The sequence below is a fragment of the Cotesia typhae genome, unplaced genomic scaffold (assembly GCF_013202065.1).
Source record: "Cotesia typhae breed Kobodo isofemale line unplaced genomic scaffold, CoteBio_Ctyphae scaffold_70, whole genome shotgun sequence".
In the NCBI taxonomy this organism is placed as follows: domain Eukaryota; kingdom Metazoa; phylum Arthropoda; class Insecta; order Hymenoptera; family Braconidae; genus Cotesia; species Cotesia typhae.
Window position 1 is genome coordinate 1,637,235 of NW_027423780.1, and position 17,462 is coordinate 1,654,696.

The 17,462-nt window shown below is 28.9% G+C and overlaps 3 protein-coding genes across 3 annotated transcripts; 2 read left to right on the forward strand and 1 right to left on the reverse strand.

Annotated features, from left to right (window-relative positions):
* Nucleotides 1–319: 319 nt before the first annotated feature.
* Nucleotides 320–9,520, forward strand: LOC141537174 (uncharacterized). The gene is made up of 5 exons (XM_074258021.1): nucleotides 320–325; nucleotides 4,534–4,804; nucleotides 5,147–6,973; nucleotides 8,902–8,990; nucleotides 9,245–9,520. The coding sequence occupies exons 1-5, from the start codon at nucleotides 320–322 to the stop codon at nucleotides 9,266–9,268; spliced, it is 2,217 nt and encodes a 738-aa protein (XP_074114122.1). The 3' UTR covers nucleotides 9,269–9,520.
* Nucleotides 9,521–11,571: 2,051 nt separating this feature from the next.
* On the forward strand, nucleotides 11,572–12,453 carry Cox7b (Cytochrome c oxidase subunit 7B). The gene is made up of 3 exons (XM_074258080.1): nucleotides 11,572–11,919; nucleotides 12,008–12,171; nucleotides 12,243–12,453. The coding sequence occupies exons 1-3, from the start codon at nucleotides 11,871–11,873 to the stop codon at nucleotides 12,324–12,326; spliced, it is 297 nt and encodes a 98-aa protein (XP_074114181.1). The 5' UTR covers nucleotides 11,572–11,870; the 3' UTR covers nucleotides 12,327–12,453.
* Nucleotides 12,454–13,183: 730 nt separating this feature from the next.
* Nucleotides 13,184–17,208, reverse strand: LOC141537223 (uncharacterized). The gene is given in 6 exon segments (XM_074258079.1): nucleotides 13,184–15,129; nucleotides 15,131–15,485; nucleotides 15,488–15,899; nucleotides 15,975–16,121; nucleotides 16,194–16,430; nucleotides 16,685–17,208. Coding segments are annotated over 5 exon segments (2,391 nt in total). The 5' UTR covers nucleotides 16,332–16,430; nucleotides 16,685–17,208; the 3' UTR covers nucleotides 13,184–13,790.
* Between the last annotated feature and the right edge of the window lie 254 nt (nucleotides 17,209–17,462).

The window sequence follows — 17,462 nt, forward strand, 5'->3', positions numbered from 1 at the left end:
GTAAATTTACAATTTAACCGATTAACCATTTAACCGGTTAATCAGTTAACCGTTCAACTGATTTAATCGGTTAACTAGTTAATCGGTTAAATTGGTTTAACCGGTTAATTTGGATTAACCAACTGGCCGATAAACTAATTAAACTGGTTAAACTTTCTGGCCGGTTAAGCCGGCCAAATTGCACAGCACTAATTATTACTATCACCTCAATAGTAGTAGCTACCACCCCTAAAATTATATTTTTCTTTAATTTACAAGATGGTGACCATTACTTTCTAGATGGTAAATATTACTATCGTGGTGATAAATATTACTAAAAATGATGGTAACTGTAATCATCAATTAATTTTGGTCAATAACATTCTTAGGCTAGTAAATACTAAGAGAAAATAACAATAATTATAATTATTCATTTTTCTCCGCGTATGCTTATAGGGCACATAAAAATATAACCAAGAATAACTTGGTTACATAAAAATTTGGCTATTTGGCACCGCTTATTAACTCCTACCGGGTGGCGTGGTGCCTTTTCTCTATTTTTGTATCCTTGATTTCTTTTTTTTTTTAATGAAAAAAATTTTTTTTGTTAATTTTCTTTATAAGAAAATTTTGTAGAATGCTTATAGAAGCATTGCAGTTTTTTCAATTTAATTTATACTGAAAATTCTATACATCTATTTATATATAATAAATATATACTATATTTAGTATATACTAAATAATTTATACATACTGAATAATTGAAATTATTGAAAAAAATTCAAATCTCATGATGGTGAATTATTTTTAATGAATATTTTTAAACAGAGGACATCAAGCAAGTAACGAGAGCAAAGGTTAAAGCTAGTAATGATGATTGTTAGATTATATCAAAGAAGTCCTTTCGCTCCAGTTAAGTCACAACAACTGTAGTAGTCAATATTCGATAAATTAAAATAAAAAAACCCATAAAAATTCCGTAAATTAAAGAATAAATAGCATAAAAGGCATTAATCGTTGAAATTTTGAAAATTAAAAAAAAATAGTTAAATACAAAAATTAATTTGACTCTTGTAAATCAGCTGTTAGTAACCTGTCCGTGATTTGGCAACGCTTTATTTCGGTTGTTTACATTTTTATTTGCACAATATAACCTTAACCATGTTTACCTCTTTGCAGTCAATGTAAATAAATAAATTAATTAAAAACGTTTAGTCACCGAACCATAACATTCTAATATCTCATGGCAGGAATGCTAGTATTTTTCAATTATTGTTTTATTTTTCAATTATGAATTATGAAAATTTGTTAACAATAAATTAACTTATAAGTATGTATGAAAAACATAAGCACGTAAAAGTTTAGTTTGAATTTATTGAATGGTCTGAAGCTCGCGTGCTAGACAACGTTGCCAAATGTTCTGACACCATTTAAATGTAGGTTACTTAAAAATTTTCTGTGATTTTATAATTATAATTTCTCCATCAATTCCACGGCAACCTATACATTTTATTGCTAAAAATGAAACCCGAATATTTCAATCAAAAACCTTATTTTAAGTTTTTTTACCCCATCTAATCGGTGGTTAATTCCATAATTCGAGAAAGTTGTTAAGGTCTGACTTTCTCGTAAAACTCGGAAAAAATACTAATATTTTTAGAAATTTTTTTCAAAAATTTGCTCGGTGAAGTATAAATTAAACTTCACTAGTAGATACATTAGGACATTAACTATTTAGAAATCAAATGCACGACGTGTAAATATTAAATAATAAACTAATTTCAATTTTTATTCATTTTTAGACGTAATCTAAAAGTCAGGATTAACGCATGATATAATTTTTTTCTTATATATATATTTTGTCCGTTTTTTCACTTCAATTACAGTTTTTAACCTCGAATAACTCAACAGATATTAATTTTCTATAAAAATTAGAAATGATTTCATAAGAATATAAATTTTTTTCGTTCTTTCGAATACTTATTTACTTACGAATTTCTGCACAATCATAGTTCTCAATCTGAAATTACAAATTATTCCCATGTTAATAAGACGACAAGGGGCATCAACAACTTTAAATGAAGTAAAAAAAGGACAATTAACAAATTGTATCATGCGTGAAAGATTGCTTATTTTAAGGATGCAAGATTATGTCTAAAAAATAAAAAAAAAGTTGAAATTAATTTATTATTTAATATTTTCACGTCGTGTATTTAATTTCTAAATACTGAAAATTACAATATTGTGTATCTGCATAACTTTAACTTGTATAGCAGTTGCAAAAAACAAAAAAAATTTTTTTCTGAAATTCAAAAATTTTTTTTTGAAATTTAAAAATAAATATTTTTGAAAAAAAAAACCCCTATCCAAAAATTTCAGGATCTTTTAAGATCATTACAAGGTATTATACAAAAAGAATTGAGCCTAAATTTTAATGGTGGTCTTCATTTTTGACGATTTTCAAAAATTCAAAATTTGACAAATTTGGCATTTTTCAAAATTTTTTTCCAAAATATTTTTTTTTCAATAGCCCCAAGTGTTCCCTTTTAAACAAACAAAAGACCATTCCTGTATCTATAATAGCATTCGAGATATTGCAAAAACAAAGTTGAAAAACTGGAAAAATCGCGATATTTTGAACTTGCATATCTTCCGAAAAAAATTTTTTTATTATTTTTCCTTTGGCAGACTTCGTTTTATGACAAAAGAAAACTTCTGACAAAAGAAAAATTCATCCAAATTGAAAGAGGTCGATTCCAACTATTGGTCGATTTGACATGAAATGACCCACTTATTATTTGTATGACGCGAAAGATTTAAATTTTTATATTTGTAATTTTATTATGGAAAATGAGATTATGAGGCGTGCACTTTTGGATTTTCGATTCAAATTTTCACAAAATTTAATGGAAATGATACTCTTTGGATCGTCACCTATCTCGTTACGATCAGTCGAGCCGTTCAAAAGTTATGAGAGGTTTACACATATACATACATACAGGCATACGGACATGATCGCAAAAACATTCGGGGATGCCTTCTAGGACCTCAATAAGTTAACATCCGTTGAAAACTCGATTTTCGAAAAACGGGATGGAACCAATAAATTCCCAACTTTTTAAAATTTTCAATTTTCTTAGCGGGAAGTTAATAAAAATACAATTAATTAATAATTAATGGCAATTTATTGATAAAAGCAAAGATATTGATCGTCCAAAAAATTTTTTGAAGTAAACACTGCTTTAAATTTAATTTTATAAAAAAAAATTAGGAAAACAATCGACCTAAAGGCCATCTGTGCAACTTCCTGCTAAGCGCTTAAATGTTATCTAACTCGTCATTTTTAAGTTTATCGACACACACACACACACACACACACACACACACACACACACACACACACACACACACACACACACACACACACACACACACACACACACACACACACACACACACACACACACACACACACACACACACACACACACACACACACACACACACACACACACACACACACACACACACACACACACACACACACACACACACACACACACACACACACACACACACACACACACACACACACACACACACACACACGCACACACACAAACGCACACAAACGCACACAAACGCACGTTCAATAAAAATTATAAACGATACATTTATAAAATAATTGATATTAATTAAAAATAATAATAATCATATCAATTATCAAATTATTGTATCAATTTTTGATTAACAATATATCAATTAGTCCTTTTTTTGTTAAAATAATTTTTAAATATTTAAAATTTTTAACTTTTAAGCACAAAATAATAATAATCCAGTGATAATAATTTAATTCAATTCATAAAAATTTGCAATGTTTCAACCATGTTACTTTATGACGTTATCACGTAAAACTATCGTCCGTAAACTGACTTTACAGACAACCAATTTTTCATCACTTGAATTTAGTATAATTACTGAACTAGACAATGTATTGAAATTCGGCAAATTGCATCAAAAAGCTCTTTTATTAAGCTTTAAATTGCACTCCTTAGAAATGGTAATCGTTAAAATATTTTACTCATTTTAGAGTTTGTTCAAAGGAACAGTTTTATTGTTGCAGCTATTTCATAATTATTGGCTGTATCATAGTATAAACATGATGTAGATCTAAATTAATTATTGAATTTTTTCAATTAATAAATTGAGTTATATAATTGTATTATTAATATTATTTTATGAAAAATAAATTTTCATTATTTGAGAAATCTACTTCCATCTCAGCTGCTTAATGGCTTTTTTTTTTAATTAATTAAAGTATATTTTTAAGGTGGAAAGATAGGATTGGACGTTTCAAACAGCGAATTGGTTTTTCAAAATTTGAAGTTAAACTGGGTGTACAAAACAGGGTGAAGGTTTTAATTAAATGCATAAATTTTTTTTTTTACCAAACATCAGAAAAGTTTCGAAAATCATGCATTAAAATCGTATAGTTAACTCTTGAATATCTCCTCTTAAAATAACAATTAATTGTATGTTTTCCAATGGTTTCAGACAAGCAGCTTCACAGGAAATGCAGATACGGACGTCGACGATTCACTCAACGATGGAGATACTACTTATAATGTTCATCGTGAAGATGGAGATATCAGTGCCGAAGATAGAACCTCTGATGTTTCTGGTGCTTCAGGAAGAGATTATCATATTGGTAATTTAAATAATGATAATAGTAATTTTATTGTTGATCAAGACGGCGACGATGACGGAGGTGAGAACATCGAAGATGATGATGATGATGATGATCAAGACGGCGAGGATGACGAAGGTGAGAACATCGAAGATGATGATGATGATGATAATAATGATGATGATGATGATAATGATAATAGTAGTCCACATTTTAGTTTTAAAAATATGCCGAACGTCAACGTTCATTTAATTGCTAAACGCAATATGACTGCGAAAGATCACATACTTGCAACCATTGCTATGTCAGTACGACATCGATTATCGTACGAAGCTACGATTGATAATTTAAAATGGATAAAATCTATATATCATCATAATTCGATACCAACCACTAAAGATGAACTTTGGGAGTGTCTGACTCGCAATAACAATTTATTGGAATATCATTATTATTGCAAAATTTGTCGGGATTATCTAGGCTTGAAAAATTCTAAAACAAATAAATTGCAAAAACAATGTCGATGTGGTGCTTGTGAGCCAAATGAGAAATTGGAAACTAATTTAAATTATTTTATATACATAAAACTGGCTGCGCAAATTAAAGAACTGCTAGCATTACCAAAAATTAGTGATTCATTGAAATATAGATTTCGGCGAGTAAAGAAGGATCCAAATGCTTATGAAGATATCTACGATGGAGAAGAATACAAGTCTTTGAGTGCCCCTGGAAACTTATTGGAAAAATGGCATAATTTTTCGTTAACGATTAACACTGATGGATGCAAAGTGGCTAATTCATCAAATGCAAGTGCATGGCCAATTTATGCCGAAATCAATGAATTACCACCGCATATGCGTAAAAAGCATATGCTCCTTGCGGCGATATTTGTAGACGAAGAACATCCAATAATGAATAACTTCTTCAGACCATTTACTGATGAAATGAAACTTCTCTTTACTGACGGTGTAAAATGGAATCCTACCAATATAACAGAAGTCACGTCAAGATTCATCGTCACAACATGCAGTCTTGATGCTCCAGCTCGAGCAGCAGTCGCCTGTGTCAAACAATTCAATGGAGAATTTGAATGCTTATTCTGCTATGCAAAGGGTAAAAGTTTGGGCCCTGGCAAATTCGTATATCCTTTATTTCAATGTTATAAGAGATTACGAACAGACACAGAAATACGTGCGGATATGAAAAAAGCTTACATGACTAATAAAGTAGTACGCGGGGTAAAAAATGTCTCAGCATTAATAACCTTGCCATTATTTAACATCACAAAGGGCGTTGTTGTGGAAGCAATGCATGCTATATTTTTAGGGGTAACTAGACATCATTCAAAACTACTTGTAGTGGAAACTAAAGCTCCTTATTATATTGGTAGTCCCGACCATCAGAAAATAATAAATGAATGTCTATTAAAAATTAGACCTCCATCATGCCGTTCTCGGAAACCACGACCAATATCGACGTACCTGAAGTGGAAAGCAACTGAATGGAGAAACTGGCTTGATTACGCGCCTATTTGCTTGCAAGAAGTATTACCAAGGAAATATGTTGACCATCTAGCACTTTTATCGGAATCAATCCATATTTTAAATAGTGATAGTATAACTTTAGCAAATTTGGACCGTTGTGAAATGTTACTAAAGAAGTACGTGAGACTCTTTCAAAAATATTTCGGTGTGAAAAAGATGACTTCGAATATTCATTTATTGACGCATATAGTACGTGTTGTAAGAAACTGGGGTCCAATATGGGCCCATGAAGCCTTTATCTTTGAGGCTTGGAACAAGAGAATTATGGAATTTATAACCAGTCCTCATGCTCGGACGAACCAAGTCGCAACACGTTTCTTAATGTATAAGTTTATCATAACTTCTTTGTACGATGAAACAATTTCTCCGGAAACAATAAAGTTCATTGCAAAACTATTAAAAATATCCATAGAAAACAATCGTGGTGATGTTAAGAATCGTATAATAGGCTTAGGAAAGTGTATAACACGTTTACCTACAGAAAAAGAACTCGCAGCTCTGGTAAATGCTGGATATGCGCCTTTAAATATGACATGTTACAATAAAATAACATTGAATGGAGTACGATATGAGTGCATTAATGAAGAAAAGACAAAATTTTGTAACTCGACAGTTTTTGACGGTAATGACATTTTTGGTAATATAACTGCAATAGTGAATTTTCATCATAATAATGAGACAATCGGTGGAATTATAATTCAGAGAATGAGACTAGTCAACCGTGCATTTGAAACTGAATATATTAATGAAGTAGCGATATCTGGTGAGATAATTTTTATTAAAGAAAACATGCCTATGAATTTTTTCAATTTTTTTTAATGTCCTCAGAAAAAAAATAATTTTATTCAATATTTTTCATTTATCATTTTTTTTTATTTATTGAAAAAAAAAGTCGATTGTCGAAACTTAAAAAAAAATCCTCCAGAGTACTTCGATTAATTTAAAAACGTTTGAGCTCTATCCAATCGTGAGTGAACGACATTTAGTTCGATTGTTTGTGAATTTTTTTTCTCGTTAGTTTGGTCTTAAAATTTTTTTATTTTGCTAATTGCGTTCCAATATTTAATAGTGATTTTTTTTAATCCAATCATAAAATTTTACAAATTCAGAAAATCTATTTATAGGTAGACTGATAATCTAAGAAAAACGTATTAAATTAAAATTGCTTGTGTTAAATATTGAAGGGGGTTTAGAAATTTCCACAAAATATAAATAAAAGTTCATTGGAATACATAATAAATTGAAAAAGTAATGATCTAGTAAGTTGTAATTTGATTGTTTAAATATTTTTCACTTTTTTAAAAATGTAAGAATATTAAAATTTTATTTAATACACTTATTTTAGAATATCGGTTAATCTCAACTAGTATTTGCGTAAATTTTAAACGATGGGACCAGGCTCGGAAATCCTTAAATTAATCTGAGTACAGATGAAAATTTTCTAATGGAGCATGCATATAGTCAATATCGACTTTTTTATGAACTGAAAAAAATGATGAAGGCAGATATTTTGAATAAAATCAAATTTTTATAAAAGAACATTTGACAACAAAATTTTTTAAAAAACCACTCGATTGGTATATTTATTACCACGTTGGAAGCATTAAAAAAAAAAAAAAAAAAAAAAAATGAATATCCAACAAATTTATATCTCAGGAGCGGATGGTCAAGAAAATTAAAAAAATTAATGGACATATTTTTTTTGGTCTTGGAAACATGAAATCTAAAAATAAATCAGGAGGTCAAATGGGAAAAGTAGATGATTCGGTATAGAATATGACCCATGTATTAAAAATTAATTGTTTTAAATAATTTATTTGATTTTTAAATTTTCGACCAGTACTTATTAGATTATTAGAAAAACTAGGTAACAACTTGAAGTACATCTTTTTTGAAATCAATTAAAATTATGTTTGTATCCACTTTGAAAGCTACTTGATTTTATTTTGGGGGCACTTTGGATTTACTTTGGGAAGAATTTGAGTCCATACTAAAAACTATTTTTATCATTCTGAAATCACTCTGATTTCATTCTGGACCCACTTTGGATCTATTCTAAATTCATTTTGGTCCACTCTGAATAAAGTCTGGAACCACTCTGGTTTTACTCTGAAATCAAGGCACAAAACCACTCTGGAACCACATTGGATTCAGTATGTTTTCACTATGACTCTGAATCCAGAGTGTTTCCAGAGTGGGTTGAAGGTCGCAAGGGGCTATTAAGAGATAGAGGCTTGATTGTTTATTTTTTATTGATAGTTTAAAATGTATACAGCTTATATATTCTAATAATATGGAGAGAATTTTGCTGAATGTTTTATTGATTAATTTTTAAAAGTTTATATTTTTCATATAGGACAATATAAAGAGGGAGATAAGAAAAAAACACTACAATTGTAAGACATTATTTTATGAAATTTCAGCATAATTGATAAAAAATTTTGAAAAATGACATTACTAATTTTTTTTTAATATTATGTTAAATAAAGTAAGATATGAAAATCTTTTTGGATATTTTTCACAAAGATTAGCTTCTTGTAGTTTTTAGTAAAACCTCAGGTGTGTATACACCTCAGTAGTAAACACACATAGTGTGTATACGAGTTAAGGTTCATGATAATTTTGACAAAAATAAGAAAATTTAAATAAAAATGCATAATATATTCATAAATATCTTGATTATCTGCCTAGATATACTATGGCTGAATTTCTGGAAATGGCCGCGATTCGGCGTAATGAAGTTCGGTTTCAACTGGATGTGGCCATTGCGAGACGACAATGTAAGTTTATAAACCATATTTCTCATGTTTATTGAACAATAGAATATCAAAATTTTTAATGAAATTTAAATTTATGAGTCTGTTCGCATTATCAAATTTTTCATTAATTAAATTTTAAAATAAGCAATTAACAATTGTTATCAAAATTCATCTAATTGCATGTGTTATATGTATACAAAATAGGAGAAAGGATAATTTAAAATTTACTATCATTATTAATCTCTTACGAAAAGTGATTTATTTTTTTTGTTAAGATTTCGGTGATAATTTGCAAATAGAAGAGGAGCAATTACTTTTACAATATTTGCCAAAGTTAGGACCAGTAATAAATGCTGCTAATGAAGATGAAATTCAATATTATGGTGAGAATATGAAAAGTATTTTTTAAAAAACAAAGAAAATAATTTAATAACATGTTTTAAAATCCTATTGTTTTTTCAGCAAATGAAGTCTTCATAGAAGATGCACCAGAAGATGAAGCATGGATCCAAGATTCAGGAGACGGGATGGTATTTGACGATCAACCTGTACCTGAAAACATTAATCCATGCTGTGTTTGCCATGACAACAAGCCTCAAGCAATTTTCTTACCTTGTGGGGATTTGTGTTTATGCTTAATGTGCAAGCATAAAGCGGAAAGGGCGGTTCGTGACCGAAGATATATTTGTTATGTTTGTCTACATCCAAGTACAGGAATATTTCGAGTTTATTGATATAACAACATTACACGTTACAACTTTTTCAGTTATAATTGCCACCCAATGAATAGCATAAAACAGACCTAATAATGATTAAATCATAATTATCATAATAACTTTTATATATTGTATCATCTGCCGTGCTCCAAGTCAAAACATTGCGAGAATTCACGGTTAAACACGGTTGATGAGGAAGCTTTGTGAGAGTGCTATCTATAAAAAATTTTAAATACCCAAGATTATTGAAGATTTGAAGTTTTTATTTATTGTTGAGGGTAATTTTTTATAATCATCATTATAACATTCCTTTTTTTTTTTTTTATAAACATGTCATAATATTTTATTAATAATAAATTACAATGTTAGTAAGTTTACAATCATATTGATGTAATATGAAAATCATTCGTTTTTATAGTAATCTATATATATATATATATAAGAGATTCTCACGTATGTAGTCACTCATCACGATATCTCTGGAACCATGAGACCTAGAGACTTGAAATTTGGTATGCATATTCCTTTCCCCGAGTCTAGGTCAGCTAAGAACGGATTTTTCGAAATTCCACCCACAAGGGGGGTTGCGGGGGTGTTAACCTAAAAAAATTAAATTTTTCAAATATTGCTCCTACGGTCTTGAAATTTGGTATGCATATTCCTTTCCCGAAGTCCAGGTCAGCTAAGAATGGATTTTTCGAAATTCCACCCAGAAGGAGGGTTGCGGGGGTGTTAACCTAAAGAAATTAAATACACTGACATAACACGAGATCTCTGAAACTATAAGACCTAGAGACTTGAAATTTGGTATGCATATTCTTTTCCACGAGTCCAAGTCAGCTAAGAACGGATTTTTCGAAATTCGACCCACAAGGGGGGTTGAGGGGGCGTTAACAATGAAAAATTTCCGTTTTTAAACTATAACTTATATCGACTTCAAATTTGGTAGGCATCTTCTGTAAGAGATGTAGAAATAATCTATAAACGAATTTTACGATATTCTAGCCCAAAGAGGATTGCGGGGGCGTTAATAATGAAAAATTCCCGTTTTTAAGCTATAGCTTCTATCGACTCTAAATTTGGTAAGAATCTTCTGTAAGAGATATAGAAAAAGTCTATGGGCAAATTTTACGATAACTCATGTCATAGGGGTTTGCGAAGGTGGGTGTTAACATTAAAAATTTTTGATTTCCAAGTTATAGCTCCTATAGACTCCATATTCTCATTTCAAATTTTTTTCTTCGAGTCAATTATTATTCATTTTTGAAAAAAACCACGCAAACATTATAATGATTGCACATTGAAAGTTACAATGAATATTAGTTGGAATAATTCCATGGATAAAAGGTATATGCTAATTCGATGAAATTTAGAATTTGTGAAAGTCAAAACAATATTCTAATTAACTTTCAAGTTTAAATCTAAAAATACAATTTTATAAAATGCCCAGCGAAACGGGCGGGTAACAGCTAGTTATTTATAAATAAATAAAATAAATAACTTAATAATATAAAAAATGTCTTAAATCAAATTTTTATTTTTATTTTTGCTCCATTTAAGTATAGTTAATTATACGATTTAGATATTATAATTAATAATATGACTTAGATATTTTCTTATAATTCCGCTGGCAAACTAATATTTTCTATTTTAAATTTAAATTTATCATCAACATAACTCTAACCTATATACATTCCTTTATTACCGACAATGTTTGTTACCTTGCGATAAATGGAGTAAAGCTGTCATTGGGTACAGTTCTCATTGAATAAGCATGTCATACAATTTGAGTAAAGTCAATTTGAAGTATAGATGGCTCTGAATAAAGGTGTAACTTTTCGGTTGGAGTAAAGAAATTCTGAGTTAAGCTGACTCTGTGCCGACTGAGGTACTTGCACAATTGACTTTTTGTCAGTCAAAACGTTTTCGTTATCAAGGGACTCTGCAAAAGTTCATAATATATTTGTTTTACTACTTCCTAGTTCCTACATTCTTGAGGTTCGCTGCGTTGAAACATAGAAACATCAGTCTGTTTCTGAAGTGTAGTCACTATCGGCTACTGAAATTAACCAATAAATTGTAATATTCATCAATTTTGCAATTGAATAATTGAATCGATCTCGAAAAAGTTTAATTTCACTAAATTAAACTCTTAACTTCACTAAATTATCTAATTCAGTCCAAAATGATTCTCAATCGATTATTTCGTCCAGTTAGCCGCTTGACACAAAAGAGTAAGCAATTTTTCATTATGACTATTTGATAAAGTTACGTAACACTTTATTATTGATTGGGGTTAAAATTTGTATTATTTTAAAATAGGTGTTCGTACTTATCACAAGGATGTTATACCAGTCCGACTTGGCAATATGGATGAATTACCAGTACCTTCCGGATCATGGCAGGAACTTTATGATAAAAAACAAAAAAGATATAATTTAACGCTTGTTGCTGGAGTTGTCATGTTGATCAGTACTTTCACAATTGTAAGTACTAACGCCATTATAATCATAGCATCTTGTTGTTCAATTATTTTAAATATTTTATCTTCTACTAGGCTAAAACAAGTGGAGCACTTTATTTGAATTGGAGCCCTCCTGAAGGAGTGGATTACCCAAAAAACGATTACAGCGGAAAGTAATTATGTACATCATAAGCTCTTCTAGTGTTCTGTATAAAAAAAAAACCTATTCAAATATCATGTATATCACAGTCTTGATAACACTACTGTTATTAACGGTAAATAAATTGGGTTAAATAAAATCAAATTTTCTAATTCAATCCGATGATGATCGTACACACGTGTTGGAGATATTAATCAAGATTATTGTCTAAAAAAAAAAAATATTGGTCGACTTGATTATAGTTTCAAACTATTCTGTTTTTTTCAATTCCCAATTAAAAATCATTTTCAGTTTTTCAAATTTGATAGTAGGAAAAATTAAGAACTCTAGATATTTTCAAGATTTGAAATTTCTATGATTGCAATTAATACAGAAAAATTATTACAATCTGATTAACATCGTAGCGGATTAAAAGAAAATTACATTGTCAGTGGATTGACATGTAATTTTTCGGATCTGTGTATCTCCAAAAATACGTTTCTAAAACAAATTTATAGAATTATACAAAAAATGGAAAAAAAAAATTAGTTATTACGTTGAGGTATAGTCCAATTTATTTAAAGACGTAAATACTAAGAAAATGAAGATATTCATACGCTTTACTTTTTTTTTTCAACGTTTTATTTTTTTCGAATTCAAAAAATCGAATTCCGTTATGATTTTTGGATAATATTAAGTTCTGCAAATTAATCCATCATCTTAATAAAATCAATTCCACAATAAAGTTTGAATTGCCAAAAATTTTTTTTTTTAATTTCTTCAAAAACGATCTATCTCTATCAGATCAACTGATTTTAATCCATGTAGTGGCATTTGAGGTTTTTTTATTAAAGAAAAGATGAGATTCAATTTTAAAATCGATCAATCGTTGAAGTTATTAAAAAAAAAAAAAAAAATAACATTTTTAAAAATCTTTTTTTCTTAAGCCTATCATTTTATGTAAACTGTTGAGATATCTTCTATGCCGCTTTTACAGTAAAATATGCTTGATCGCTAGTTTCATTCGATTTTCAATCCATCTTACATTTCTTATAATATTTTATAATATATACTGCTCTTACAAATACAATTAAATCGGATGTACTATCCATCTGATTTCGATTGTAATGCCTGACTATCAGCTTATGTACGATTGTATTTTATGATATTTATTAACAATAAATAGAAATGTAGTACTAACAGGGTAAGTTTAATCAGAGTTGAATATAATAATTTTTTATTTATTTGTTTTGAATATCCTAAGTACTAATTTGTGGGCTTACTCTCATATTTCATTGGATTTGAAATCCATATTAATTCGCAAAATTGCCTAATCGCTGAAAGTCTAGTTAAATGAATTATAAATAACAATTGATTAGTGATTAGATTGTATGTTTTTATTGAACAAATTAGTAAAACAATACAGTTTCCATAATAAAAAAATATGAAACGACATATTTATACTTTTTTTTTTTTTAATAAAAATCCTGAACTTCACAAGATTAGTGAGAATTAACATGTTTTTGCAATTCGACTAAAGTTAAAAAAGGTTGATCACATAGCATACAAACACACGAAGCATTGTTATGAACATTCAGATGATCTAGCAATTCTTGTTCATGGTTAAAATTAAGGTCGCAAATGGTACACATTCTACTTTCATTTTGCATTTGAAAATCATCTTGTAAGCTTTCAATGATTTTATCTTTTGTATCATGTGTTTGTATATGTAATGCTAATTCAACATTGGTATTAAATTTATTGTTAGACTGAAGATATGAACGTTTGACGCCAGATTGAATTTCTGGAGAATCTTGTATACTATTAGCTTGGATAATATTTACGAGATTTGAATTATCATCGTCATCATCGAATAAATGTTGTTCGACATGAGCTTCAAGTTTATCTTCAGTATTTAATGTATGCCCACAAATGGCACACTGAAACATTTTCATACTTGTACTCATGTTGTTATGTTCTTTGTTAGCATCATCACAATGATTCTGTAAATGTTTTTTTAATATTTCACTTGTGAATTTTTTATTGCAAATGAAACATGAGTCACAATTTTCAAGATCAACAGTGAAAACTTTGGAAACTTTTTTATCTTTTTCATGAATTTTTTTGTGATTTAGTAATAAGCTATCAGTACAGAACATTACGTCGCATTTATCACACTTATGATGATATTTAGATAGTAATGAATTACAAATGTGTGTTTCAACTAAATCAGCGTCTACGCTTTCATCGCATACTTTACAACGCATGATTTTTTTTACAATTTTTTCCGATAGCACTTGTTCTTCTTTATGAATACTACAATGCCTTTGAACTTCTAATTGACTATCAAATAACACACTGCGCGCTCTACAAACATGTCTCTTGTCATTTAAACCATCGTTATTTACGTCAATTGATTCATCTTTTTCTTTAAGTTTCTTCAATACTTTAATATCATTTTTATTACAATAATTATTTCTTTCATCAACATTATGTACTCGATTTTTATAACAATTTAAACTCGTCAAATATTTAGGTAATTTGTGAGAATTTATATTATTTTTAATATTAATTAAATTCAAATCTAAACGATCTAAGAAAACCCTTGGCTGAAAAACTTTTGATTTCATAGCAGCTTTAATAAAAGCAGTAGAAAATGTTTTCTTTCGGTGAAATTTATTAAGGGTTTTACATTGTATAACCTGGTACTTATTCAAATTCTTCTTAACGGCTTTTTCAACGATAACTTTCAATTGCTGTTCTAACGTTTGAAATGGTTCACGAGATTTAATATTCTCACTATCCATATCTTTGATACAATCTTTTGATTGATTAATTTTTTTTTAAATCTTTATCAATAAATGACGCCAATTTAAATTGAAGATTTTGTAATTTTTCTAATTCAGTTCCTTCAATTTCTATATTTAAACACCGCTCAACAAATTTTCCGTCTTCCATCAAACATTTATTAGATGATTCAACACGGCACAGTTGAAGCGCATTCATAATATCTATATTTTGTTGTTCATGAGTTACAATATTGCCTTCATGATTTGACGGTAATTTTAGAACATTTGATAATTGATTAACATTAGATAATTCAGATAAAAATAAACTTGATGTTATGATAAACATGGCATCACCCATTACTAATTCTGACTTCATAGATTGCGGTTCAAATTGATGATTTTCATTTTTGAAAAATTAAACGAATTTCGATGTTTTTTCAACGAAGATAATTTTAACGTCGCATCCGAGTTAATGGAATCTGTATCAGAATCATTTTCACCAGTTTCTGCTAATAATGCGCGCTTTCGAGCAACCCAACGTTTCGTAGATGCCATTCGTTGCTCATTAGTACGTCTAATACTGGAATGCCGAGTTTTTATTACAGGTAGTGTAGTTTGTTTACCTTCAGATGAATTTTCCGTTTCATTTTTTGACGTTTTCAATGAAAATGGTGGTTGAAGTTCGTTTAAATTAGTTTTATTACTTGCTACTTCAGAAATTAATGTTTTCAACGGTTGATGATTAATTTGTAACGATTCGTGAGTTAATTGCATGAGATCATTACCATTTGTTAAATCGTTTATATTATTTACGGAATTTTTCTAAAAAATATTGCCAAAAAATATTTTTAGTATTTAATATTATCAATTTGGAATCAGAAAAAAAATAATACGTACCTCAAGAATGGATAATTTATGACTATTAGACAAGTTTAACAAAAATTTACTCGAATTTATTAACTGTTGCTTAAATTCATCCCACATATCTAATTTATATAAGCAAATGTGACAAATGTTTCTTGGTAAATCATTGCCATCAACAATCTGAAATGTAAATAATGAAATTAATAAGAAGAAAACAATGAAAAGGGATTATTTATTAAATGTAATACTTACGACAATGGATATCGATGCCGCAAATTCTTTAATTTTAATAAATAATTCAGGTCTAAAAATATCAATCATACTGTTACTATTACTTAAACAAATACGACACTTATCAATCATACAATTTTTTATACGGTTTTCTGACATCTTCAGGCCGGTATCCTTTATTTTGAATGTATTATACTTATTTGATTAGAGTATAAATTATTAATAAATTCGATGATACTAACTTAATGCTAGAGAAACCTGAACGGTTATTAAATCAATAAAAAATATACTGAAATCAACAGACATCTTAACATTTCTTAAATTTTTTTAAGAATTAAATTATTATAAAAAAAATTTATTTAAAAAAAATTTCACATATAGAAATTAAATAGATATATACCGAAATAAGACAAACAAATATTTTTTCAACCATAAAGTACTCTCTGATTATTCGCATCATGAGTCGGGCAAAATAAATCATAAGTGCAAATTTTCAAAAATATTTTTTTTACCAAAATGGACTTGTCACAAAAATTAAAAAAAGTTGTCAGATGTCTGCTGATATCAGTATCATTCAATAAAATATGCTCTTTAATCTATATTTAATGTATTAATATCATAGAAAGCAAGAAAGACGAAGGGTAGAGGAAACAAAACATTGATGAAGGGAAAGGGTGAAAAATTTGTAGGTTAATTAATAAACGAACTAATGAAACGAGTGATAATTGATGATTTACATTGTTACACACACAATTTAGCTTTTTAAGTTACATTTTTGTCAATTCGTCAAAATACGCTATTTTATTTATCAAACAAGTCCTTGTAAAATGTAAACAAATAAATATAATTTAAGTCCGCAACAAAAAATAAATACGCAAGTAATCAACGAATCAATGTTTGTTTATATGTGGTCGCTCTTATAAAACTGTTATGGCAGAAATTTGAAAATTTCATATAAACCCCGTCTGCGCACGATATGAAATGAATACCATGTGCATATACTTGGTAAAGACAAGTATGATCAAAATTAAATGATGAAAATTACATTAGCCAAAATTTGAAAAAATCAAAGTGCGATTTTTAAATATATTTTCTACTACTCTAGTTTACAATGGAAGAACAAATGAAAGAAAGAATATTTCAAATTAGCGCTTCATTGACAAGTAGTGTCACCTGGATGCGACTAAAACTATCACAATTTTTTTAGAACAACATTTAACTGCGTTTGTGGGGTGCCATACAAATGCCCTAAACCTTAGTTTATTCCAGTCTAGGGATATATCAGGCGCT